The 25,524-nt window shown below is 47.0% G+C and overlaps 3 protein-coding genes across 8 annotated transcripts; 2 read left to right on the forward strand and 1 right to left on the reverse strand.

Moving 5' to 3' along the window:
- Positions 1-208: 208 nt before the first annotated feature.
- znf839 (zinc finger protein 839) lies at positions 209-10,807 on the forward strand. The gene is made up of 10 exons (XM_085441340.1): positions 209-1,151; positions 4,761-5,849; positions 6,032-6,163; positions 8,049-8,162; positions 8,272-8,364; positions 8,607-8,753; positions 8,836-8,940; positions 9,129-9,216; positions 9,306-9,417; positions 9,628-10,807. The coding sequence occupies exons 1-10, from the start codon at positions 441-443 to the stop codon at positions 10,097-10,099; spliced, it is 3,063 nt and encodes a 1,020-aa protein (XP_085297466.1). The 5' UTR covers positions 209-440; the 3' UTR covers positions 10,100-10,807.
- Positions 10,808-10,905: 98 nt separating this feature from the next.
- cinp (cyclin dependent kinase 2 interacting protein) lies at positions 10,906-16,191 on the reverse strand. Of its 4 annotated transcripts, none has more exons than XM_085441345.1 (5): positions 16,134-16,191; positions 15,136-15,298; positions 14,930-15,059; positions 14,051-14,180; positions 10,906-11,663 (listed from the first exon to the last, which is right to left on the reverse strand). In XM_085441345.1, the coding sequence occupies exons 1-5, from the start codon at positions 16,138-16,140 to the stop codon at positions 11,461-11,463; spliced, it is 633 nt and encodes a 210-aa protein (XP_085297471.1). In that variant the 5' UTR covers positions 16,141-16,191; the 3' UTR covers positions 10,906-11,460. The 4 variants fall into 4 exon arrangements, with proteins under 4 accessions (XP_085297471.1, XP_085297472.1, XP_085297473.1 ...); XM_085441346.1 differs by lacking the exon at positions 16,134-16,191 and adding an exon at positions 15,909-16,026; XM_085441347.1 differs by lacking the exon at positions 16,134-16,191 and adding an exon at positions 15,759-15,819.
- Positions 16,192-16,644: 453 nt separating this feature from the next.
- Positions 16,645-19,675, forward strand: LOC146685675 (uncharacterized). 3 transcript variants are annotated; one of them, XR_014916706.1, is made up of 4 exons: positions 16,645-17,303; positions 17,478-17,949; positions 18,031-19,198; positions 19,292-19,675. XR_014916706.1 is itself a non-coding variant. In XM_085441342.1 (4 exons), the coding sequence occupies exons 1-4, from the start codon at positions 16,655-16,657 to the stop codon at positions 18,263-18,265; spliced, it is 1,287 nt and encodes a 428-aa protein (XP_085297468.1). In that variant the 5' UTR covers positions 16,645-16,654; the 3' UTR covers positions 18,266-19,675. The 3 variants fall into 3 exon arrangements, 2 of the variants coding, with proteins under 2 accessions (XP_085297468.1, XP_085297467.1); XM_085441342.1 differs by having other exon boundaries at positions 17,478-17,669; positions 17,739-17,949; positions 18,031-19,675; XM_085441341.1 differs by having other exon boundaries at positions 18,031-19,675.
- The last annotated feature ends 5,849 nt before the right edge of the window (positions 19,676-25,524 follow it).

A 25,524-nucleotide genomic window follows, 5' to 3' on the forward strand; every position in this document is an offset into this window, starting at 1 on the left:
TGCTCACAAACAGCTTTTCGTCAAAATGTCTTTATTTTAAAACGCTTAGGGTATCTTTAATGTAAATGCGATTTTATTTTCTATTAATCTTCAGTGAACTAAACTCGGCTGTGATTTTACACACTTTTAAAGTGATTTTAAACTTTTTTAAAGATGACCCACGCCGGATCTTTTCACGGTGAAACACTGGATCCGCTCCGGGAAATGCGCGCTCCCGCTCCTGCTCGGGCTAAGCTAGGCTAGTTCAAATCTGCCCCCGCTAACCGTCAGCGCTCCCGGTATCACTGCTCCCGTTAATGTCGTCCTTCATCCCCGCGGAGCGTTTCTGCTTCGTGCACACACAACGTCCATAAATCAGTATTTATTCGGTGTAATCGATCGATCGATCCGGTTGGTTTCATCCCCCGAGTGTCTGCACTGACTCCAACCTCACAGCCAAAATGGCGGACAGCGAGGGTGACAGAACAATAACAGCCCCGGAGTCGTCGGGGGCCGCGGATCAGCCCCCCACCGCCCTGAGCGCCCAGCCCGGGGACGGCTCACCAGCAACCCCCGCTGCTCACAGCAGCAAGCCCGGGGAGAACGTAGCGGCGGCCGGCAACCAGAGCGGCAATCTGAAGCCCGTGTCCGGCACGGAGGGCGACCAGCTGGGCCACAGTGTACCGGTGGCGTCCGGGGCTCAGCTGGCGGAGCTACTGCCGAGCCAGCCGGAGGAGCAGAGCATTCTGGTGGCCACGGAGTTCACCGACCTGGCTAACACCACCATCCTGTACGTGCAGCCAGACGGCAGTCTGGTGGAGAGCTCCGGGCTGACGGCAGAGGAGCAGCAGGCGCTGCTGGAGCAGCTCACCAAGCAGCAGGTGGTCCAGGTTTCCGACATCGAGGCGGCCCAGCTGCTCCAGCAGGGCCAGCTGATCAAACCGGCTCACAGCGCAGCTCTGGATCCGAGTCAGCTGCAGCAGGTCATCAACCAGGTCACCAAGTCCCAGCAGCAGCAGGTCCAGGTGTCACAGCAGCAGGTCCCAAAGCAGCAGATCCAGGTCTCCCAGCAGAACCTGAAAGGCCCGAACAACGCCTCCCAGCAGCTGAAGAGCGTGGCCCAGCAGGTGGCCATGCAGACGGGAAGCTCGATCCCCTTGATCCAGAAAAAGGTGGGTCACATAATAATAAAAATAATGATAATACTACATTTTATTTGAAAGCGCCTTTCAGAGCACTCAAGGACACTGTACACAGCAGAATAATAAAAGCAAGCAATTTACACAATCACAAGACATAAAACACATTTGAAATAGCAGAGTGTTATGTGGGATGAGCTGTTTTGAACAAGTGAGTTTTGAGTCTAGACTTAAAAAGAGAGAATGAAGTGATATTTCTTATATCAGGAGGAAGGGAGTTCCAGAGTCGAGCAGCTGAAAGCCCTGCTCCCCATGGTGGCAAGACGGGGAGAGGGGACAGAGAGAGAAGAAGATCTAAGACACCGAGATGGAATGGTGATCTGAACCAAATCAGAGAGAGGGAGAGATGTCGAATAGCCTTAAATGTATACAGAAGCATTTTGAAATTGATGCGATATTTGACCGGGAGCCAATGAAGCTGCTGCAAGACAGGAGTGATGTGATGGATAGAAGGGGTCCTGATGATAATTGTTGCACAATTGAAAATATGCAGACCGAGTGACATTATTGATGTGGGAATTGAAAGATAGAGTACTGTCGAGGATGACACCCAAGCTTTTCACAGAGGAAGAAATGGAGTTTTATTTTTTGATTGAGTATTGATTGTAATAGAGAAACTGTTGGTTCTGGATAATGTTGATTTAGAGCCGACCAAGATAAGCTCGGATTTGTTACTGTTGAGTTTAAGAAAATTAGAAGAGAACCATGAATTTAGTTCGGCTAAACAGAGGGTGAGGGAGGATGGGGGGAGAGCAGAATCATAATTAAACCAGAAAACCAGACTGGAATTATTCATACAGATTATTGTTAGTTAAGTGTGAGTGGAGTTGTGGCAACTATCTTCTTGAGAATTTTTGAGAGGAATGGTAGATTGGAAAAAGGACAAAAATTGTCAAAATTTATGAGGTCTAGACCCGTTTTGTTTTTGTTTGTTTTTTTGTTGTTGTTTTTTTTCAATATTGGGGTGACGGCAGCAACTTTGAAGGAAACAGGAACAGTTCCAGTGGTAAGTTAAGAATACAGGGTGGGCCATTTATATGGATACACCGTAATATTAAAGTCCTGTTTGTGGCACATTAGTATATGTGAGGGGGCAAACTCCTCAAGATGGGTGGTGACCATGGTGGCCAATTAGAAGTCGGCCATCTTGGATACAACTTTTGTTTTTTCAATAGGAAGAGGGCCATGTGACACATCAAACTTATTGGTAATGTCACAAGAAAAACAATGGTGTGCTTGGTTTCAACGTAACTTTATTCTTTCATGAGTTATTTACAAGTTTCTGACCACTTATAAAATGTGTTCAATGTGCTGCCCATTGTTTTGGATTGTCAATACAACCCTCTTCTCCCACTCTTCACACACTGATAGCAACACCGCAGGAGAAATGCCAGCACAGCCATCCAGTATCCGTAGTTTCAGGTGCTGCACATCTCGTATCTTCACACCATAGACAATTGCCTTCAGATGACCCCAAAGACAAAAGTCTAAGGGGGTCAGATCGGGAGACCTTGGAGGCCATTCAACTGGCCCACGACGACCAATCCACTTTCCAGGAAACTGTTCATCTAGGAATGCTCGGACCTGGCACCCATAATGTGGTGGTGCACCACCTTGCTGGAAAAACTCAGGGAACATGCCAGCTTCAGTGAATAAAGTGGGAAACACGTCATCATATAGCAATTTCAAATATCCAGTGGCCTTGAGGTTTCCATTGATGAAGAATGGACCCACTATCATTGTACCCCACATACCACACCAAACCATCACTTTTGTTGTTCCAACAGTCTTGGAGGGATCCATCCAATGTGGGTTCGTGTCAGACCAATAGCGGTGGTTTTGTTTGTTAACTTCACCATTCACATAAAAGTTTGCCTCATCACTGAACAGAATCTTCTGCGTGAACCGAGGGTCCTGTTCCAATTTTTGTTTTGCCCATTCTGCAAATTCTGTGCGCCGATCTGGGTCATCCTCGTTGAGATTCTGCAGTAGCTGGAGTTTGTAAGGGTGCCATTTGTGAGTAGCTAATACCCGCCTAAGGGATGTTCGACTAATGCCACTCTCCAGTGACATGCAGCGAGTGCTACGCTGTGGGCTCTTGCTGAATGAAGCTAGGACAGCCACTGATGTTTCTTCATTAGTGACAGTTTTCTTGCGTCCACATTTTGGCAAATCCAACACTAAACCAGTTTCACGAAACTTAGCAAGCAGTTTGCTAACTGTAGCATGGGAGATGGGTGGTCTCGTAGGGTGTCTTGCATTGAAATCTGCTGCAATGACCCGGTTACTACGTTCACCAGATATCAACACAATTTCGATCCGCTCCTCACGTGTTAACCTCTTCGACATGTCAATGGCTGTGAACAAAGAGAAACTTGTAAATAACTCATGAAAGAAAAAAGTTACGTTGAAACCAAGCACACTATTGTTTTTCTTGTGACATTACCAATAAGTTTGATGTGTCACATGGCCCTCTTCCTATTGAAAAAACAAAAGTTGTATCCAAGATGGCCGACTTCTAATTGGCCCCCATGGTCACCACCCATCTTGAGGAGTTTGCCCCCTCACATATACTAATGTGCCACAAACAGGACTTTAATATCACCAACCATTCCCATGTTATTACGGTGTATCCATATAAATGGCCCACCCTGTAGATGATTAATTTTAAATCTTAGTGGCGGCCGCCATTGGCGCAAACTGGAGTTTGGCTGAGCCGCGCTATGAGTGTAGAGTGTAGCTGGACTATTTGAAAGCAAAATAACAGGTCTTTGAGGGTCAGAAATCTGGCTGATAAGCAAGTGGTCAAATACGTGACACAGTAATTCACAAATAAATTGTTCAAAAATCATACAATGTGATTTTTGGATTTTTTCTTTTTAGATTCTGTCTCTCACAATGAAAATGCACCTATGCTGAAAATTGTAGACCCCTCCATGATTTCTAAGTAAGAGAACTTGCAAAATCACAGGGTGATCAAATACGTATTGACATCACTGTATGAGGGGAAGCAAAGAGGGTAGACAGGCCTTGACCAGAACTGTAGGAATGGGGTCTCGCTGACAAGGAGAAGGTTTTGAATTACAGATGAAATCTGAAATATCAGTGACAGAGGGAAGTTGGAAAGCAGAAAGCAGTGTGATGGGAGTGGAATTGCAAATGAAGAGCTACATGGAGGAAGATCCATGCTGAGAAAGTCCAACTCGATTGGGGCCTGGACAGGTGATGCAGGTGAGGCGTGACAGCAGCAGCTCGCAGTGGGCTGCCGTCTCCATGTTTATGAACATGTTTACCTGCTGTTTACTTAACCACACGGTTAGTTTTTCAACTTCAGGTTCAGAAACATAAAAAACGGGTTTGGTTGTGAATTTTCACATTTGGAGCCCTTAGAACTTTTAAATGCTTCACACTGACATAAGAACTCATCAGTCCATTTTCATTATCCATACACTCTTCAGGAATCCTTAAACCAACTTCTTCATCGACTCAGTTTGTGATCTTAATGTTGCCACGGTAAAAAATCTCTGAATAATCACACTCATCGTGTGTTTTGATCTACTTTCTGTGTGTCTGTCCTTCCAGTCGGAGCCCGTTAGGATCCAGATCCAGGTGCCTCCCAAACAGGAAGTGAAGCCTGGCTCCGCCACCCAGCAGAAGTCGGTCACTCAGCCGCAAGTGAAGCTGTCAGCCAATGGCAGCGTGAGCAGCACTCAGATTATCCACATCCAGCCCGTGGTTGGTCAGGAGGGTCAGCAGTTCTTCCTGCAGCAGAATCCTGGAGACCCGCCCATCCAGCTGCTGCTACAGAGCCCCGCCCCCGTGGTCGGCTCACTGCTACCATTGGTCCACAAGCTGACAGGCCAGACGGCATCAGTTGCCTCCAGCGTAGGTCAGAAACCCACGGCAACACCAATCAGAGTGTCCACGGCACCCACTGTTAAGACCCCAATCCCTTCAATAATTAAGACTCCACCCACTACTGTGGCTAAAACTGTTAGCTTTCCATTAATTAAAACACCTGCTAACGGCACGATGACTGCTGCCCGTAAAAGTCCCATTAAACCACCTGTCACAGTCACGACAGTCCCAGTACAGACCGCCGCGCCTGCTGCACAATGTGTCACGGTGGCCACGCCCTCTACAGCCCCTCCCACTAAGGACAGAAGTGAGCAAAAAGAGAAGGAGAAGAAGGCAAAGAAGAGGGAGAAAAAAGCAATGAAGGTCCAAACCCGGTCCGGGCGGGTCTCCAGACCACCGAAGTACAAAGCCAAAGACTACAAGTTCATAAAGACAGAGGACCTCGCCGAAAGTCACCAGTCCGACTCAGACGACTACTCTGACATGAGCGTGGAGGAGGAGGACGGTGAGGGCAGCAGGAAGGATGGCGCCACGCCCGGCAGCTCCCTCACCTACAGCCACAAGTCTCGGTCCCACCGCTGCCAGACCTGCGACAAGGCCTACATCGGTGCTGGCGGCCTGAACCGCCACTACAAACTGAACCCGACCCACGGGGAGCCAGAGCCACCTGGCGACCCACCGGGGAACACACCGCACCCCCTTCCAGACAACAGCCAATCAGAGGAAACGGCAACAGTCGGCGTCAATGAGGAGGAGGAGGAGGAGGAGGAGAAAAATAAGGATGACAAACCTGCGGCCACGGCAACAAATAAAGTGAGAAATCATCCACCAATCACAGCAGAGATCTGTCATCCTACAGTTTATTTTCTTATTGTCTGTAAAGTTAATAAGCTGTTAACTAACCAGCTAATTATGGCTGGTTAGCCCTTTCTGGAGATCAAACATTCAGGATAATAACAGCTGTCGACAGTAAGCTGACTGTTGTCCGTCTGCAGGTGGAGGGGGGTCCAGCAGCAGCTGTAGGACTCAGAGGCCTCCATCATCGGGGCCCCGGCCGTCCCCGAGGACGAGGGCGAGGCAGGGGGCGGGGACGAGGGCGGGGACGGTCACTGGGGCCGCCTCCTAAGGTGAGATTGCTCATGGAGTATGAAAGTGATGAACGGCTGCCGGTGAGAGTTCATGTTACAGCTAGCCGGTCATCATCGTTCCCAGACTGTGAAAGTGCCGTCGCTGTTCTGTTGTAGTTGAAGGACTTCAGCTTTTCAGCTCTTTGTTCTTGTTCAGGGAGAGAAATTTGCTCCCTGCAACATTACAGTCGGGCTCAATGTCTGCAGTGGAGAGCACACAGGTGACACTGCGAAGCAGAAGCTTCTTCCTCTTTGAGTGAAGAACAAAACTCCAGCTGTGACTCAGTTCATTTTTACTCCTGGCACAAACAACTGCTGCTTTGTAACCCGCTTCAGTTCACTCACTTCACCTTGCGTGTGCTTCAGAGGTCCCTGGCAGAGAGTGCACTGCTGCCTGCTCCTTTGTCACTTCACCTGGTGTTCCAGGTGTGCTTTATCCCAATTCAAAATAGAGCTGGGCGATATAATATTTTCTTCATATCACGATATGTTTTTTTTTTAATTTCCAGGCGATAACGATATCTATCACGATATAAGCCAAATAACTATATTTGTAAGATTTAAATGTGCCGTTGCTCACAAGTAAAATGTGAAATAATCAGCAGCTTGTTTTGATTTAAATATTTATTTCCCATAATAAGTTCAACAGGGTAGATGTACTTAAGGAACATGAGACTTTTTCAGATAAAGGCAAATATTGCAAACTACACAAAAGGCAGCCGCTAAAGCGTTTAAGTTTCAAAATAGAACAAACAAAACAGACTAAATTGTCAATTCCACTTAGAAACAAAATATTAATTCTAAAAATAAATCTTAGTTTGTTTTACAGAAGAACAGACAAAACTGACTAACTTTTGTCAATATCAAATAAACTGAGAACTAAAAGGAAATTCTCAATCTCTCCTCGTTGTATAGCTTAGCTTTTCAAACAGTTTTAACAGGTAGTCTGACAAAAGACGAATGACGAATTAGCGCTTCCAGTCAGAGCCTGAGCATGCACCGCTTTATTGTATTTCCAGACTTGCTTTCGGCACATTTACAGTGCGCGCTACTCTGTTTTTTGTCAGACTTGAAATAGCTGAAATACCTTCACACTACGGAACTTATATGGCTCTTCCGTTCGACAATCTCTCCGCATTGGAACCATCATCGGTTTTCTCTTCGGTAACCTTCGCTCACGCTCAGTTGATTTTTCTCTAGTCGCCACACTCGTTTCCTCCATTACCCGGGCGGCATGGCGGCTGGCTGCTTCCCAAACAAATACACATGTGCGGCTTGGCACTTGTGCTGTACGTAACAAGTCACGTGACGCTGCGGCTGTGATTGGTTTGGCTCTGCACTACTTAATGTGGATTGGCTGTTCTTTTTTTTTTTTTTTAAGAGGACAAGAGACGAGGCCTATCACAATAGTTAAATTTTTCTATCGAGAAAAAGTTATTTCGCAACACATATCGTGATCGTTCTATCGCCCAGCTCTAATTCAAACTAAAGTACTTTCATCTTTCAGAAAACTCACATTTCTCAGAAACATGGGCTCTGACACATTTACAGTGAAGCTGCATTCATGCACGCACAGACACACTTGAATTGAAAAAGGATAAATGTTGCCTTCAAAATAAAAGCAACAAAGTAGTATCGTCCTACAAAATGGCAAAACACAGTAATCATTCTTTGTACGGTGTCTGCGATGGGACAAACGGCACAATATGCGACCTCACGCGCTGTCGGGGATGCTTTGCTGTAAATAGACCTTTGTTCAACTCTTATTAGAGCTTTGACTACATCTGTCACTTGTCCAGGTGAGCTCACCTGTACAGTAGTTTGCACAGAAACCTCGTCCTGCTCTGTTAGCACTCAGGTGAATCTGATTGCTCATTTTTCGCAGGTGACTGTGGGCCTCGTGAGTAGGAGAGGTCGTCGTGGTCGACCTCCAAAGTTGGGTGTTACCATGGTAACAGCAGAGCAGCAGGTAGAGAGAAGACGAGAGCGTCTAGAGGAGGTAAGGTGGAGGAAGCAGCTCCTTTCAGAGTAAAGGTCTTCAAAAATATTGATTTATGTGTAGTCACCTAATGCGCTAACACCTGAGTGTCCTATCACGTCGCTCACAGGTGGTGGAGCAGTGCGAGGATGAGGAGCTGATGGACATCGTTCTTCCTCGTCTGACCAAAGTGATGAGTCTGTGGGAGCTAATGCTGGCAAAGGTACGCACACACGAAGGACAAACCTTTATCCACACCTGCCAGGATCTGTGACATCATCAGGGGCTCAGAATCAGAATACTTTATTAATGCCAGAGCAAATTATGTTAGCACAAGACAGTGGAGCATGTTATTCCAAACCGCTGACAGTTTAAACTGAGCTGCTCTCTCATCGCACTGACTCTTATTTTCTCTGTAAATGATGTGCAGCTATTGCAGTGTATCATGTGCCCTGGCTGTTCCAGGTGGAGCGCGGCGGTCCGGGTCGAACTCATTTCCCAGACATTTACCGTGAGTTCGAGTCCCTGCAGGCTCAGGTGAGGCAGGCCGCCCAGGATTACATCAGCAGCCCGCAGGGTGGAGCCACGCCCCTGGAAATCAGGAACATAGAGGTGAGGCCCATGCTGACATCAGAACGCCTGTTACAAGTGGACCCTGCGGCGTACAGGTGACCCAGACCGTGCTGTGTTTCAGGTGGCCAGGTCTCTAGGGATCCTGGACGAGGTGAACAGGATGAAGGTGGTTCCTGGAGCGTCTCCTGGCTCCAGTTCAACAAATAAGAACGTGCGATACATGGAGGTAAGCACACCTGCATCCAAGTTGTTATAACAAGATAAGCCTACGTCCCCGCACGGTCGGGCGGTCAGTCTAAGCAGCCAATCACAGCTTTAGAGTCGTAGCTGACAATGAAGTCGACCACAGCTTCTCACTGAGGTTTACCTGAAGATTAGAGGTACGGTTCTAATCCGCATCAGTCTCCTTCCCAGAACTCTAAGATGCTGCCGCCATCCAAGAGGTTCAAGATGGAGAACAGCGTCCCCGTGCATCACAATGGCCTCGAGACGCCAAAAACAGGTATGGCTGGAATGTCCTAATCTACAGCTAAATTACAGATAAAACATCTATCTCTGCTTTCTTAATCTCTCTGCATGTCGTCCGACCAGGTGGGACCGCGGTGACCTCTGTGACCCCTCTGAAGTCCTGCTCGGTCTCTGTCGCTCCTCTCGTGATTCCAGAGGGAACCAGACTGTTGACAGTCTCTGCTGACTCCTCCAGGTGAGCTGTCTCTACCTCCTGTTTGCTGAGTACATGTGCGTGGTAGCCACGCCCTGAGGTGACGATGTGATCACAGGTTACCTGTGAGGTCAGGGTTTCCGTAATGTGGCGAATGTATTTTTACTCGGCCATTTCTAGAAAATCGAGTTCAGGTGAGGTCACTTCTGGAAAGCGCTCCTGTCTCACTGCACTGCAATGTGTTTCTCACAGCTCCTCACAGGCCCCGCCCCCTGACACCCCTATGGAAGTGACCCCAGGTGAGGACCATGACGTCCACCAGGATCAGGCGTCAAGCTCGACAGACATCGGACCCCGGGTGACGGAGCTGGAGAAAGCTCTGGGTTCAGGTCCCAGTGACCCCACGAACACAAAGTCATCTGAGCCCACCCCTACAGCCGGATCTGTCATCAAGCCTGAATCCAGCCTGATCCAGACTCTAAGCCCCTCCCACCCTGAGTTGGGCCCCACGGAGGCCAAAGAGGTGCAGGAGGGCGAGGAGATCTACATCCAGACGGAGGGGCTGACGGTGCAGCTGGCAGAACCGGGCTCAGACGGGATTGTGATCGTTAACGGGCCAGATGGAACCACCATGCACATTCAGACCCCGGAGGGCGTGCCGCTGGAGGCGGTCCAGGCCCTGCTGGGCATTGAGGCGTCCGACGGAGCCAAAGCCCCCCAGTAAACACCTGGACCGGAACCAGCACCTGGTCTGTACCACGCTGACTTGTAAGGTGGAGTGAGGCAGTGCTGCAGACAGACGTACCTGACACCATCCTGCACCTTCGGCGCCCCCCTCAGGTTTCTGCTGGACTTTACAGCTGTAGTAAACACTGCCACCTGCAGGGGGCGCCTGCTCTGACTCCGCCCTGCTGAGGACAACAGGACGAACAACTCCGTTAACCTGACCCCAGACCGTACCTGGAAACTTAGGTCCAGTCATTTCTGGTTCAGACTGAAGCTCCTGTTGATGATGTTCGCCATGACGTCAGAAACCAGAGGGATGGCGTCATGGCGACAGGTGGTTTCACCTTCATCCAGGTGCAGTAGCGTGTTCTGCAGACTCCGGGCTCTGTACAGTGCATCTGATTGGCTCGTTTAGTGCCACCTGTGATGATGTCATCAGCAGCCTCCCTGGTTTCCTGGACTCCTGATTGGCTGTGAATGTGTAAACTTTGTGTCTGGACTCGTTGACCGTGAAGTGATCCGTTGGATGTTCATATGTAGATAAAGTTTAAAAAGTTGCACTATTTTATTACTTTTTATAAAATTCACACAACACGTTCTCCAAACGGGATGAGAACATTCGGAGAACCGACACGAGAACAGAGGGAAAAAACGTTGTCCTGTTCGAGTGTTTCCTGTTCCTCCCAATAAACTAAGCTGAACTCCACCCACCTCAAAGCGTCTGTGTTCTCACGCACACACCTGTCAACCCTCTAACCAGGGATGTCCACCTTGTGCTTCCACTGAAAATTTAAAACACACACAGCAGATTTGAAACAACTTTATTGTACACTTTTCATGTGTACAAAGACCTCCGTCTTTATTTCAGGCACATAAACACATCACATCCATAAAGGGCGGGCTGTGGGCTTCAGCACCCAGACGCCATCGCTATAGGTGGCTCATGCAGAGTCTGACCAGGTGTGTCGCTTCCGGTTTGAACAAACTTGCCATCAATCCGTGATGTAACAAGAAAAAACAAAAACGCTTCAAACATAACATCGCCACGGCAACCAAAGCCTTGAGCGGGTAAGTTCTTTGTGGAGATGTTTAATATTAATGATGTCATCAGAATTAAGCCACACAAGTACAGGTGAGGCGACAGGTGAGCTCCGCTGTGCTGATGACAGGTCACGTGTTGATCAGTTTATTGCCTGTGATCTCAAACAAAAAAGGGGCTGAGTGAGTCTCCTTCATCGAGGTGGAGCCAGGGTCACACCTGCATCAGGTTTAATGGATGATCAATAGAGTCACTCATCAGTCTGGCGTTCCTCTGTTGCGACTCTTTCATGTGCTTCATCTCCAACAGGGCTGATGGTCTCACAGTGGGCGGTGCCCAGTCTCCAGCAGCAACGCCTCCAGCCTGAGTCTGCTCTGCGTGGGAATGAACGGCTGATGGAGCCAGCAGGACAGAAAGACCATGCAGAGGTCAGAGGTCACCGTGTGAGCCACTTCCTGTAGGATTGTCTGCTTTAAGAGGAGCTCCTGACGGAACGAGTCGAGCAGCACCTGAGAGATTTCACCTGAAACACAAATTAAACAATCACCCAAAGGGATCACAGCATGCAGCTCCACGACAGGACAGGTAGTGTGCTGCCTCACTCAGGGGCACGTTACAGGAAGCAGGTTCAGTTACAACTGAGTCTTTTAACCTCGAGATGAGGGAGAAAGAGAGTTAACGTGGACTATGAGACAGTAACCATGGTAACACTGAACCTAACTGTATGCTGGCAGGTATTTTTTGCCTGACTCCTCCCCTCCTGCTGCACCTGAATCAGCTGACTGACCTCAGATTCATGAAGTTGGAGCTCGGGGGAGACAGTCTGCAGAAGTCTTTACAAACGCTGAAGTCTCACATTTATGTTAGTTTGTTATTTTTGTGTTTAGCACGAAGCTCTGACAGTCAATCAGTAATCAATGTATCAGGACAGAGACAGTGATGACATCACAGATCTATCATCTCCGTGACTCTGTGGACAGTGACGCTGTCAGTTTCCTACATTGCAAACGTTTACTGTGTTACACTCTAATCACCGATCGATCATTTATCATAGTCACCGCTGGAGAATATCTGAGTGAAGATGAGTTCAGATGACTTTTAGACTCTTAAACTGAGACCGTGACGTTTCAAGGCTGCCGCAGACAGTCTGATTGTAATCGGCAAAGTTATTATCGTTAACGAAAACTAACGAAATAACGAAAACTAGAAGTGAAAAAACATTTTTGTTAACGGAAATAATCTTAGTTAGTTTTCCTTTTTTTGTTTTTAACTGAATTTATAGCAAAAATGTGTTTAGTTTTCATTGATGTGTGCGTGTCATACAATAGTCAAGGGTGAAAATGAAGTTTAGTTTCCAGGGTTTTTTTCTTGCCGTGTCTCATTATGCCAGCAGGTGGCAGTACGTTAGTCGAGTCGTCTGTGCTGCTCCGTCCACGTGCAGAATCATGTCAGGAAAAGTCGGGAGACAGCGCCAGAGTCCAATTTGGGATTACTTTGTGTATGACTGTGTTTTGGATAAAGCAAGTGTCTTGTAGTGGAAAGAGACAAATTATGAGGGACATTTCTAAAGGGAAAAAATCCCACAAACCTTAAAGTGCACTTGAAAAGCTCACACAAGAAGGCTAACCTAGCTTACCTTGAGAAGGTAAGGGAGCACACTCAACCCTCATCCCCAGAAAACAGAAGCTAACCCCAGGCAAGGCAGCGTGATGCATCCCGAGACAACAGGACGGGGATATCCACATAACTATGTGAGTCAATTGCCTTCAAAAAGTTTATCAATTCACTTGAACCAAAATTACGAACACCCGGTGCTGCAAGAGTTAATAGTCTCATTGGGGCCAAGATATACATTTTATAGTTGCCTGGTATCAATGGTTGTTCATCTGCCTTTATTTATTTATTTTTTATTTATTTAAAGAACCCATAGGTGGGAATGTGAGTTGTCTGTCTCTGCGTGTTAGCCCTGCGACAGACAGGCGACCTGTGCAGGGTGCAGGGTATGGTAGCTGGAATAGCAACATACCCAAGGATAAGCAGAAGAGAATGACTGATATGATGAAACTGGGATTTTGTTACACTTAATTATTGCAAACACAACTAAAACTGTAACTGAAACTAATCAAAACTAAACTGAAACTAAGGATTTTCAAAAAAAATAAAAACTAAACTAAACTAGCAAACAATTGGTAAAAACTAATTAAAACTGATATAAAATTGAAAATCTGAAGTCAAAACTAAATCAAAATAAAAACTAATGAAAATTGCAAAACTATTAAAGCCCTGGTAATCGGATTACATTTCAGTCCCTGAATGTCATCTAACCACATTTTAAAGGTTCCGAGTCTGAGCCTCGACATGTTTGGATCTGCTTCAAGGAATCGCAGGCTCCGGAACAGATCCAAAATGGATTCGGATCACAGATTCAGACCGAATCCGGTTCCAGCTCATCCCGCGTGGCTCTATTTGGATCGTTTACAGCTTCTGCATCTCTGACTTCAACCTTCTCTGCTCAGCGTGCGGGCAGCTGAGTGAAAGCTGAGCCACATTTGTCTTTTATCGTTGGAAACTTTGGTGTTTTACTCAATGACTGTCAGACAGCCATCGTTGATCATGAAGTTGATATGAGATCAGATTATAATTGTTGACACAATTTAAGCATTTTTATCCTATAATGGCAGAATTAATGGAATTTGTTAGTGTTAGCAGAAACCGCAGCAGAAACAATTGAATAAAATCTGAGTAGAGGGCGGATCTGGCTGGAGGCTGTTGCTATGGGCAACTAATCTCACAGCTCCATCAGTAAACTGTGGCTGAATCATCGGATTTAAAGTGAAACGTAAAATTAAGATTAAGCTTCATCTGACCAGTCCTAGCTGCTACACGGTTTCCATCAGCCACGCTGCTCACCAAACTCGCTGGTGCTCCAGCTGTGAAACAGAGGAGTTTTTCTTCCTTCGGCTCCAAACTGAAACGCCTCCAGATCCTCTACTCCACGCTGTGATGTCATCAGACGAGCCATCTTCGTCACCACAGCAGCCTGACAGGAAACAAGAAATGATGTCACACAGTGTTAGAGGTCTTGACGCATGCTCGATGAGCCAGGTAAGCGAATCCCAAAAAGTTGATTCTGTCACTTGGAAGAGTGACGAAATGTTTCTCCCACTGAAAACGCCGCATCCTCATGAACAGAATCAAACCTGATCAGCCTATCAGAGCAGAGCTCCTTCATCGGTCACATGATACGTGTAAAATGCTTGTCATATGAGCATGCTCAGAGGCTCCAGCAGAACACTGATAGCCTCCTTCCTGATTCCTGTTATTGATTATTATCTTGCTTGATTAGCTCTATCTGGGAGTTCAGGTTTAACTGATCCAGCTCACTCAGAGAAAGATGGGAAAAGGTGAACCTGATGATGGCATCACTTTAAATCAACAAACTGAGATTCAGTTTAACTTCGTAAAGCAGTTGTGCGCATCAGCCCAAGGAGGAGGAGCCTTAATCTGTGTCACATGCTCAGTCAAGATCAATACTGATCAGCTTTTGTTCAGTGGTCAATAAAAGCTGTTCTCACTTTCTTTTGAAAGGTCTGTGTGAGCTTTTACTCTCCGCACTCAGATTGTTGATCACTGATGGAGCTGCTCTGTGTGTGTGTGTGTGTGTGTGTGTGTGTGTGTGTGTGTGTGTGTGTGTGTGTGTGTGTGTGTGTGATTATTGATTGGATTCTGAACCAGTGTTTTGTTTTTGTCTCTGAAACTAAGTGTAAATAAAGTTTTTTGAAGCTTCACCATTTTGTCAACGATTTCCTGCAGTTTGAGACATTTGTCCTGCAGCTCGGAGGCTCCGCCCACGTGCTGTGATGAGGAAGAGGGTGGAGGCGATGAAGAGTTGTTGAGCAGCAGCTGATCGCTCTGAGCACTGAAAACAGATTTCAGATCGATCAATCACATGATCGATCAACACCTGGCATTCCTGAAATCATCAGTAAACTGACCGCCTCATGTTGATGATGCTCTCCACCGCCATGAAGCCATCCTCATTCAACCTGTCCCACCGCAGCATCATATTGTGCCAGTCGGCAGCGTTGTCTTTGATCTTTCTCGCACTTCCTGTGATCGCAGCAGACTTCCTGTTTGCTGACGTCACTGAGATGTCACCTGAAAACAGAGTCACGTGATTTTGTTGTTGATGGTTTTAGTGACAGAGCGTGCAGGCGACACAAGACAATCCATAAAACCTGCATAAACCTCGGTTCTCAACGTGCAGCTCGCCGCCTCACAGCGGCCTCTGTAACTTCCTGTGATCTCACAGCTCAGAACGTGACAACATTTCTAAACTTTTTGTAAAAAAAAAAAGTCATTTAAAAAAAAAAAAAAAAAACATACAAATGTCAAAAATTTTATTAAAATGAAGTAAAGCAAATTAAAAACAAACAAATATGAGCGGCTCCTCGTCACTGACCAATCAAAGACATGATGCTACTTTAACATGTGCAGCCTTCAGGAAGTCACCTCATTGCATCATTCAGCTGTCAAAGGTCAACCGTAACTAACCCTAACCCACCATGAAGCCAGTCCAACATATCCAGGATTTCTTGCCTTGTCTGGCTTCACTGACCTCATCCACTGCAGCCAGAGGTCACTTCATCCAGCTAACTCAGGGTTTACCTGACTTTAGCTGGGTCAGGGGGTATTTCACCATGGTAACGCTGCCGGTCTGAAGCGATAATGATTCCTGCTGGTCAATAATCGATATCAAGCTGCCCACCTTTATGGTCCACGTGACTCCAGGCAAAGGTGAAATCCTACAGGGACCTCAGGTGTATACATATGACGTCACTCTTTGTTGTCGTTTTGGTCTCTAAGCTCTGACCCTGAGCGCGTGATCGCTGATTAATAACGGAAAGGCTTCCGCCAGTCAGCTGATACCTTTTGCTGCGCGTGCCATCGATCAGCTGGTTAGTCACGTGTGGATCGATTATCAATCACCCACCTTCCATCTGATCGATCAGCTCCGACCAGCTCCACCCGCTCAGCTTCTTCTTCGGCGGTTTTTCTTCCAGTCGTCTTCTTTGACCGCGGGTGTCTGGTTTCCGGTCTCGGCACTCCTCAGGTAAACTCACCTGTGCGCGAGAAGCAATGTTCTGACTTTAAACTGATTTTCTGCTCTTACACGTGACTGACGATGCAGCCTTTTCAATTCTCTGACATGCGCAATAACGTCTGAAACTTACTGGCCGTGACGTCAGCACTGGGACCGGATGTTGTAAGTAAGTGTCACTGCGCCTGCGCTAACACTGGGACTGCCGTACTTTTACTGACTCTCTTTTTCTGTGGAGATCTTTTAAAATCTGGCGATAATCAATAATATCACGCAGGCGCAGGCAGAGTAAGAAGAACTGTTGGAGCTGACCATAGACACGATCTCAGCTAATCAAAAAGGCGGTGTTGCGGCTGTGATGACGTTAGGGCCGCTGCTCAGGTAGCTCCGTGATCGATTATCGGAGGTGAGAGATGGCGCTGCAGCTTCCGGCCGAGTTGTGGCTGAAGGTGTTCAGCTTTCTGTCCTGGAGGGACAAACTGAGCATGCGCTGCACCTGCTCATACTTCAGACACCTGCTGGATAAGTCCCGCCCCTTGTGGAGGGGCTTCAGCGTGGTGCTGCAGAACCTCTCGCGCTATAACCGCTCGTTCTGGCGTAGCCTGGCTCAGAGGCACGTGGGCAACGTGCTGCTGCGCTCAGGTAAGAGGAAGCACCTGAAGCAGCTGCACGCCTGGCTACCGTCGCTCTGCGGCCTGCGACTGGACGACTGGAGAGAAGGGGGTGTGGATGATCTCAGACTGTTCCGCCAGCTTCAGCGACTGTCCGTCACTTCCTGTTCCATTCCGCTGAGGAACCTGGACTTCCTGTTTCCTCTGAGTCAGCAGCTGACGCAGCTCAGCCTCTGTAACGTGCAGCTCACCTGTTCTGCCTCTCACCTGTTGGCCACCGTTGGTCAGTTGACGTGTCTGACCTCGCTACTGCTGCACCACGACGGCAGCCTAAGGGTCCCGTCCCTCAGCGGTGTCCTCGCTCACCTGAGCGAGCTCACACACCTGTCCTGGACCATGATCACCTACAGGACACTTCCACACGACTTCTTCAGCCCCGCCCACCACACAGGTTGGCACACCTGGATCAGTCGCTCGCTGAGATATGTAATAGTTAGATTATTGATCTTGATGGTTAGGCACTGGTGTGTTCTGCCTTCCTGCTGACCTGCCTCACCTCTGAGATGGAACAGAGACAGGCGAGATCAGACGTCACATGGCTCAGGTGTGTTTTATCGTCCTGCAGGTGACGCCGCATTGCAGCTGCTGGACTTGCAGCTGCTGAATTATGACGCCGTGGTGACACAGGAAACGCTGCAGCCTTTGTCCCGCCTCCGTAGCCTGTCAGTGTTCCACCTGTACTCCGTACCTGGACCCACCTGTCACCTGCAGACGTGGCTGACGTCACTGCCACACCTAACCAACCTCAGCATCCACGGTGAGTGTCTGTTTCCCCCCTTCGTATTTGTCTATCTGAGCATCTCTCTTATGTCTGCATATTCAATAGGAGGCCACCCCCTGGCATCGTACGCTGACTTCCTGCCCACCTCGCTGCTCAGCCTGACGCTGTGTGTGGACCTGCAGCCCAACGACCTGCGGGTGGTCTCCGCCCGGGCACCGCAGCTTGAGCATCTTCACCTGGAGCCCTGGAGCTCGTCGTCCGACCTCATCAGACTCCTCCCACAGCTGTTCCCTCATCTGAAAACGCTGCGGATAAGGTGAGCCCGACACGTCACACGCAGTGTCTCTGTTGTAAGTGTCATGATGATTTCCATGGTAACCTGCCGTCGCTGTTTCAGGCACCAGCACGTGTCTGACGATGACTTCCTGCAGCTGCAGCGACTGCGGCGCCTAGACACTCTGGAGGTTCTGGACTCGTACTACAGACCTGACCCGAGCGACCCAAGCCGGGTCATCTTTGAGCCGAGTCCTCGTTTGCTGCGGCTGACCTCTGACCTGCAGAGACTGACCAATCACAGAGTCAGAGTCATCACCAGCTCACATGGAGACCTGCTCAGCTGCCACTGTGTCTGACCAGTCCATGGCTATGTCCCAATTCAGGGTCTGCACGCTTGAAGTACGCACACTACGCGTACTACGTACGGTGCGTACTATAAGTACGAGAAGTGCGGAAGTGAGAGGCTTGTGAAATGGGATGGTCTAGCCTTCGTCGCGCTGTTCAGGTTGCCTAGCAACCATGAAACTAACCGTGAGAAACGGTACATACAGCTTTGTGTGACAGAAATGAAGGAGAAAAAATGTTTTGTTGGTCATTCATTTTTGTCATGACATCACTTTAGTTGAGTATCTGAGGCTGAGACCACGGGACTGTAAAACATGATTGTTGGGCTTCATTTCTGTGCTGAACAGTCATTTAAGATTAGTTAGTAAATAACAATTAGTTAATGTTGTTCATGAGACTAAAGTCAACTCACTGTGGTAATGTAAATATAATATGGCCAATATTATAGTATTGTCAGATTATTATGATATATATATATATATATATATATATATATATATGGCTTTACAACCAAGTTAACGCTGAAAGTACAGACATCACTAATGTCACTTTGCCGACATGTGGCCAACAGCAATGTTTTAATGTTCTTCATTATTAAACATTCGCACATAAATTCTTGACATCATATTCAGTACTTACTTTTGACAGTTCACTCTTCGGCCGCTCCCTTCTGCCATATTTCGCGGCAAAATTATCCACACCTAACGCCGCACTATGAATTGTGGGATATATGGGACCACGAAGCATGCACCGGGCCACGCTTGATATTTGGGGAAATCGACGGCGCATTTGGAGTATGCATTTGAAGTACACTTCCAATTGGGACAGCCGTCGCGTGGCGGTGACGTAATCACACTTAAAATGCGTACTTCAAGCGTGCAGACCCTGAATTGGGACACAGCCAGTGAGAGTCTGCCCACCGCGATCAAGATGTAAAACAAAAGGTGGGCCATCGCATCACCTTCAGCTTACTATCCAATTGGCTTTCAGGATCAGCCACCTGGGCCCAACAGAACCATTCATTTATTCTTTCACAGATACGATACGAAAGAAAGGACGAGATCATCGACATCATCATCACAGGGGGAGGGGACACGGCCGGTTCAAAGCTTCTGTGTAGTCATGGTTACACTCAATGATATGGTGAGGGTCCGGCCGCAGCTGCCGTTATCACTGCTGCATTCTGGGTAACGCTTTGGTAATCAATCACTTTATTGAACCTTTGATTTCAGACACTGAATGTGTTTCGGGACTTTGAATCGGTTGATAAATAAAAAGTTGTTTGTTTGTTTTTTATTTGATTTATTGCAGGGTTTGAACTTTAACCTTTTTCTGAGGTCACATGTCATATTTGAATCTTTTGAATAATGACACGCGTTTTCTTCAAATGTCAAAATAAAACTTCTTCCTGTTTTGATTTATTTTGTCTGGATTTTTTTTCTGCTTCAAAATCCAAACAAATATTTGAAACAAAAAAAACAAAACAAGACTGAAAAACATTAAAAACCAATAATTAACTACTTACAGATTTACTAATCAGACTTATTGATCTTCTGTCTATTAACCTAACCGGAGAGTTAGGGTCGATTCTTTGTTCAACTGGCTTGGCTGTAGCTCAGGTGGCAGAGCAGGTCAGCCACTAATCAGAAGGTTGGTGGTTCGATCCCAGGCTGCCTCCTGGCTGCATGCCAAATATCCTTGGGCAAGATACTAACCCCATGTTTGCCTACTGGTGGTGGTCAGAGGGCCCGGTGGCGCCAGTGTCCGGCAGCCTTGCCTCTGTCAGTGCGCCCCAGGGTGCCTGTGGCTACAACCATCACCAGTGTGTGAATAACTGAATGTAGTGTAAAGTGCTTTGGGGTCCTTAGAGACTTGAGTAAAGCTATACAAATGCAGGCCATTTACCATTCAACTACAAGCAAGCAATTTATTTATATAGCACTTTCAGATCAGCCCCAAGCTGAACACAAAGTGCTGTACACTTGACATGCCAGAAATGATACATTAAACATGTTAAAAAATAAGAAATAACAAAATAAGCTAATTATTAAAATGATCCATCCATCCATCCATCCATCTTCATCCGCTTATCCGAGGTCGGGTCGCGGGGGTAGCAGCCTAAGCAAAGAGGTCCAGACCTCCCTCTCCCCAGCCACCTCCTACAGCTTGTCCGGGGGAATACCAAGGCGTTCCCAGGCCAGCCGAGAGATATAATCTCTCCAGCGTGTCCTGGGTCTGCCCCGGGGCCTCCTCCCGGTGGGACATGCCTGGAACACCTCGCCCAGGAGGCGCCCAGGGGGCATCCTTGCCAGATGCCCGAACCACCTCAGCTGGCTCCTTTCGATGTGGAGCAGCAGCTGCTCTACTCTAAGCCCCTCCCGGATGGCCGAACTTCTCACCCTATCTCTAAGGGAGAGGCCAGCCACCCTTCGGAGGAAGCTCATTTCCGCAGCTTGTATCCGCGATCTCGTTCTTTCGGTCACTACCCACAGCTCGTGGCCATAGGTGAGGGTAGGGACGTAGATCGACCGGTAAATTGAGAGCTTCGCTTTTACACTCAGCTCCCTCTTCACCACGACTGACCGGTGCAGCGTCCGCATTACTGCAGCCGCAGCCCCAATCCGTCTGTCGATCTCCAGCTCCCTTCTCCCATCACTCGCGAACAAGACCCCGAGATACTTGAACTCCTCCACTTGGGGCAGGAACTCATCCCCGACCCGGAGTGGGCACTCCACCCTTTTCCGGCTGAGAACCATGGCCTCAGATTTGGAGGTGCTGATCCTCATTCCCGCTGCGTTACACTCGGCTGCGAACCGCTCCAGTGCGAGCTGGAGGCCCTCACCCGATGAAGCCAACAGAACCACATCATCCGCAAAAATCAGAGATGAGATTCTGAGGCCACCAAAGCGAAAGCCCTCCGCCACTTGGCTGCGCCTAGAAATCCTGTCCATAAAAATTATGAACAGAACCGGCTCCTCCTTGAATCGCTACCTTATCGTGGTGGAGGGGTTTGTGTGTCCCAGGGATCCCAGGGGCTATGTTGTCTGGGGGCTTTTGCCCCCTGGTAGGGTCTCCCATGGCAAACTGGTCCTGGGTGAGGGACCAGACAAAGAGCGATTCAGAAGACCCCCATGAAAAGAATATCGAGGGAACAGTTTACCCTGCCCGGGATAGGGTTACCGGGGCCCCGCCCTGGAGCCAGGCCCGGGGAGGGTGCCCGAGGGCGAGCGTCTGGTGGCCGGGCCTTAGTCCATGGGGCCCGGCCGGGCACAGCCCGAAGAGGAGACATGGGCCCATCCTCCCGCAGGCCCACCACCCGCAGGAGGCGCCATAGGGGTCGGGTGCATTGTGAGCCGGGTGGCGGCCAGGAGCGGAGGCCCTGGCGGACCGACCCCCGGCTGCCAAGACTGGCAATATTAAAATGATATTTAAAATAATAAAATTAGCACAAATAGCAAAAACAATAATAAAATAGTATAAAAATGATGATGAGAATTACATTTAAAACAATAAAATCAGGGTCAGACTGTGTCATGAGCCAAAGAGTAAAAATGGGTTTTAAGACGTGTTGTAAAAGTGGACAGTGAAGGGGCCTCTCTAATGTGCTGGGGCAGAGAAGGCCCCGCCCCCTCTGAGCTTCCTCTTGGACCTGGGTACCTCCAGGAGCAGACCTGGGGGGTGGGTAAGGACAAAGAAGCTCAGAGAGGTAAGTTGGGGCAAGACCATTTAAACATTTAAAAACAAACATGAGAATTTTAAAATGAACTCTAAGATATACAGGCAGCCAATGGAGTGAAGCCAAAACAGGAGAAATCTGCTCTCTCTTTCTAGTCCCTGTCAGGACTCTTGCTGCAGCATTTTGGATTAACTGAAGGCTTTTCAGGGAGTTTTTAGGACCTGATAATAATGAATTACAGTCGTCCAGCCTGGAAATAATAAATGCATGAACTAGTTTTTCAGCGTCACTCTGAGACAGGATATTTCTAACTTTAGAGATGTTGCGCAAATGGAAGAAAGCAGTCTTACATATTTGTTTAATATGTGCGTTGAAGGACATGTCCTGGTCAAAAATGACTCCAAGGTTCCTCACAGCATTACTGGAGGCCAAGGTAATGCCATCCAGAGTAAGAATCTGCTTAGATACTATATTTCTAAGATTTTCAGGGCCGAGTACAATAACCTCAGTTTGATCTGAATTAAGAAGCAGAAAGTTAGCGGCCATCCAGGTCTTTATGTCTTTAAGACATTCCTGCAGTTTAACTAATTGGTGTGTGTTATCTGGCTTCATGGACAGATAGAGCTGGGTGTCATCAGCATAGCAGCGTAAATGTATGCTATGTCTTCTAATGATGCTGCCTAAGGGAAGCATGTATAATGTAAACAGAATTGGTCCTAGCACTGAACCCTGTGGAACTCCATAATTAACTTTAGTGTGCATTTACATGAACAAATTGGAGTCTATTAGATAGATATGATTCAAACCACTGCAGTGCAGTACCTGAGCACCCACAGCGTCCTCTAATAGGATATTATGGGCGACAGTAGGGCCGGGTATCGTCAGTGATTTCTAGAATCGATTCAATCCACAATTCGATTCGGGGAAATTTTGCCTCAGACAGAAATATTACAATTCAGCTCATGCATCAGTACATTTCCATATTTTTATATCTATAAAAAGAACGCTGACAATTGTGAGACTTTATCACAGAAAAACATCTAGGTGATTTTCCTGGCCTGGGATTTTATAAAAATATTCTGCAGTAGATCAAAAACAAAAGAAAACCATGAATCAGCATCTGAACCAAGGGCATAGATTTGGCATGGACGGAAGGGACGTGTCCCCACCAGCGATCCAGCGATTACTGAATTGTCCCCACCAATAATTTGATCTCTTCGAGTAAAGAAAAACAACCCGATAGAAAGAAAAAACGATCTGTCAGCGTCTCATTCACCCAGCGGTGCAGAAAGAGTTAAATTACTTCTCTACTGGAGTCCTACGTCATGTGACAAATATGGCCAATGTGATTGGCTGAGCCTTTCAGGGAGCTCTGTTTAGTTTTAGCAGCGGCAAACCTGCGCTGCGAGGAGGACGGCGGCAAAAAGGAAGAATCTGGATATAAGAAAGTGTTTTTCAAAGAAACCTGTAAGTCACTTAAAGCAAAGCTCACTCATAAAATGTGTCCGTCATAATAACGTTACAGGCTATGCTAGGTTTTGGCGTACATCAGTCTAAAATTGTATGTAACCATGAATAACGTGTTTTATAAACTAACTGCACAACATGCAGCACTATTAGTTCTCTCAGTCTCAGAGCAGCATTTCTAATTTTGATTGAAACTGTCAGAAAACAGCAGCCTCGAGCAGCCAGGATATAAGTTTACAGAGGCTGTTAAATAATTTCATCCTAATGGCACTGACATATTCATAGGAATAGTCACGATTTTGCAAATATTCCACCTTGTAGTGCAGTTTGCACAAAATGTTGTAAAAACGCACTCACCCTACAAACATTACTGATGAGTCAAGATCTGCACAAAGTGACAGAAACACTGAAGCAGCTCCACATTTTATTCTTATTGTCATGTATGTCCTATTTGTCAGGTGACAGAAGAACCAACACAAAGCTCAGAGAGTAATGGTGACACAAGATCACAGGTGAAATTGGATGATGACTTGTTGGTTCATGACTGTATTTGAAGCACATGTCTGACTGCATGTATGTGGAGTGTCTCACTGTTGTTTATCAGGTGACAGAGGCAGCTCTGCCATGTTGTAGCTCAGAGGTGAAGAGGCGAGGTCACAGGTGACTGGCTGATGATTTGGTGCTATAGATTAACTAGTATTTATTATCATGACAATTGTCAGGCTGCTTTTAGTCATCCCAGTATCCTCAGTTGAGGCTGAAAGAAGCTTCAGTGCTCTCAGAAAACATGGCTAAAGTCAACAATGACTCAAATGAGATTAAACAATGCTGCTGTATGTCCACCAGGAGAGACTGGACAGTATAGATGTAAAACCAATATGCCAGCAATTTATCTCTGTTAACGAGAGGAGAAGGCATATGTTTGGCTGCTTCACATAGTGGACATTGAGTTGTTGTGTGGGACACCAGTAGCATTAATGTCTGTTGCTGTAACAGTAGCTCATGCTTAGAATAGAAAATCCCAGCTCACTGATCTGATCGGGGCAATAATGTGGCTAAAATGTTGCATAATGTTGCTGAGAGATCTTTTACTTTGTGGCAATCTTAGATGGACATAAACCACCAGGTCATTCAGTGTTCCCTTAGTGCTAATGTATCAGAGATGTTGGTGTAATGTAACTGAAGTAATGTTGTTAAGTCCTTGAACTCATATTCGTTTATTGTCATGACTGTATTTCAGGGCTGGACTGGCCATCGGGCATACCGGGCATTTGCCCGGTGGGCCGCTAGTGATTTTTCGTTTTTATGGGCCAATGGGGTTTTCTTCCTTTTCTTTTTTTTTTTAACGGTATAAATGAACAGTGGTGGATTGGCCAGTTGGTCATGATCAACTCTGGGCTGGACCAATTACAGCCGAGGAGGTCAAACTTTAAAGTCAATGTGAAAAGGAACGCGATTTGTCCCATACTACTTCAGCTAGAAAGTTGCTAATTCAATCATGAAACTGATCAATGATCAGCTGATCGGCTTTTTTCTCTGCATCAGAAAGAGGAAACCAGCGGAGGTCGCATTAAACAATAGCAGCACGTTTAAGCTTGATCAGCTGTTGTTAGCATTTATTTAATATTAATTTCTAGTATCAGCTGATGTTTGCTGGAGCCACAGCTGTAAAGCTGCTGGTCATGATGTCGGTTTGGATATGTGGTGAGAGGGAAACATGAAGATGAAACCAGGAGATGTCCTTACTGAATCATCAGAGCTGAACAGGTGATGGAGAAACAGGTTTACCTTTTAGGTGACATGAATGAGTTGAAGTTATGAGCTGTTTCTGAGAGACAAATAACACCAGCATCCTTTTCTATGTAGCTGACAGCTGGTAACTGTGTAGGCGCGGGTCTAGCAAAGTGTTGCCAGGGGTCTGCCACAAATGATTATTTTGGTAGTCGACTAGTCACCGATTATTTTTGCAATTAGTTGACTAATAAGATCATCATCCGTTGAACGTAAAACGTACAGCTTATTGCACCAGCAGCATCTGCTCTTATATAGCTATCATTAGCTTACAGCTTTAAGTGTTTAAGGTATGTGCTAACTAAAAATAAAGACAAGATGATAGTTTATTAAATT

The sequence above is a fragment of the Copadichromis virginalis genome, linkage group LG19, assembly GCF_057382275.1.
Source record: "Copadichromis virginalis isolate Kocher_CV1m ecotype Utaka linkage group LG19, C_Virginalis_male_GT1.1, whole genome shotgun sequence".
NCBI classification, from domain to species: domain Eukaryota; kingdom Metazoa; phylum Chordata; class Actinopteri; order Cichliformes; family Cichlidae; genus Copadichromis; species Copadichromis virginalis.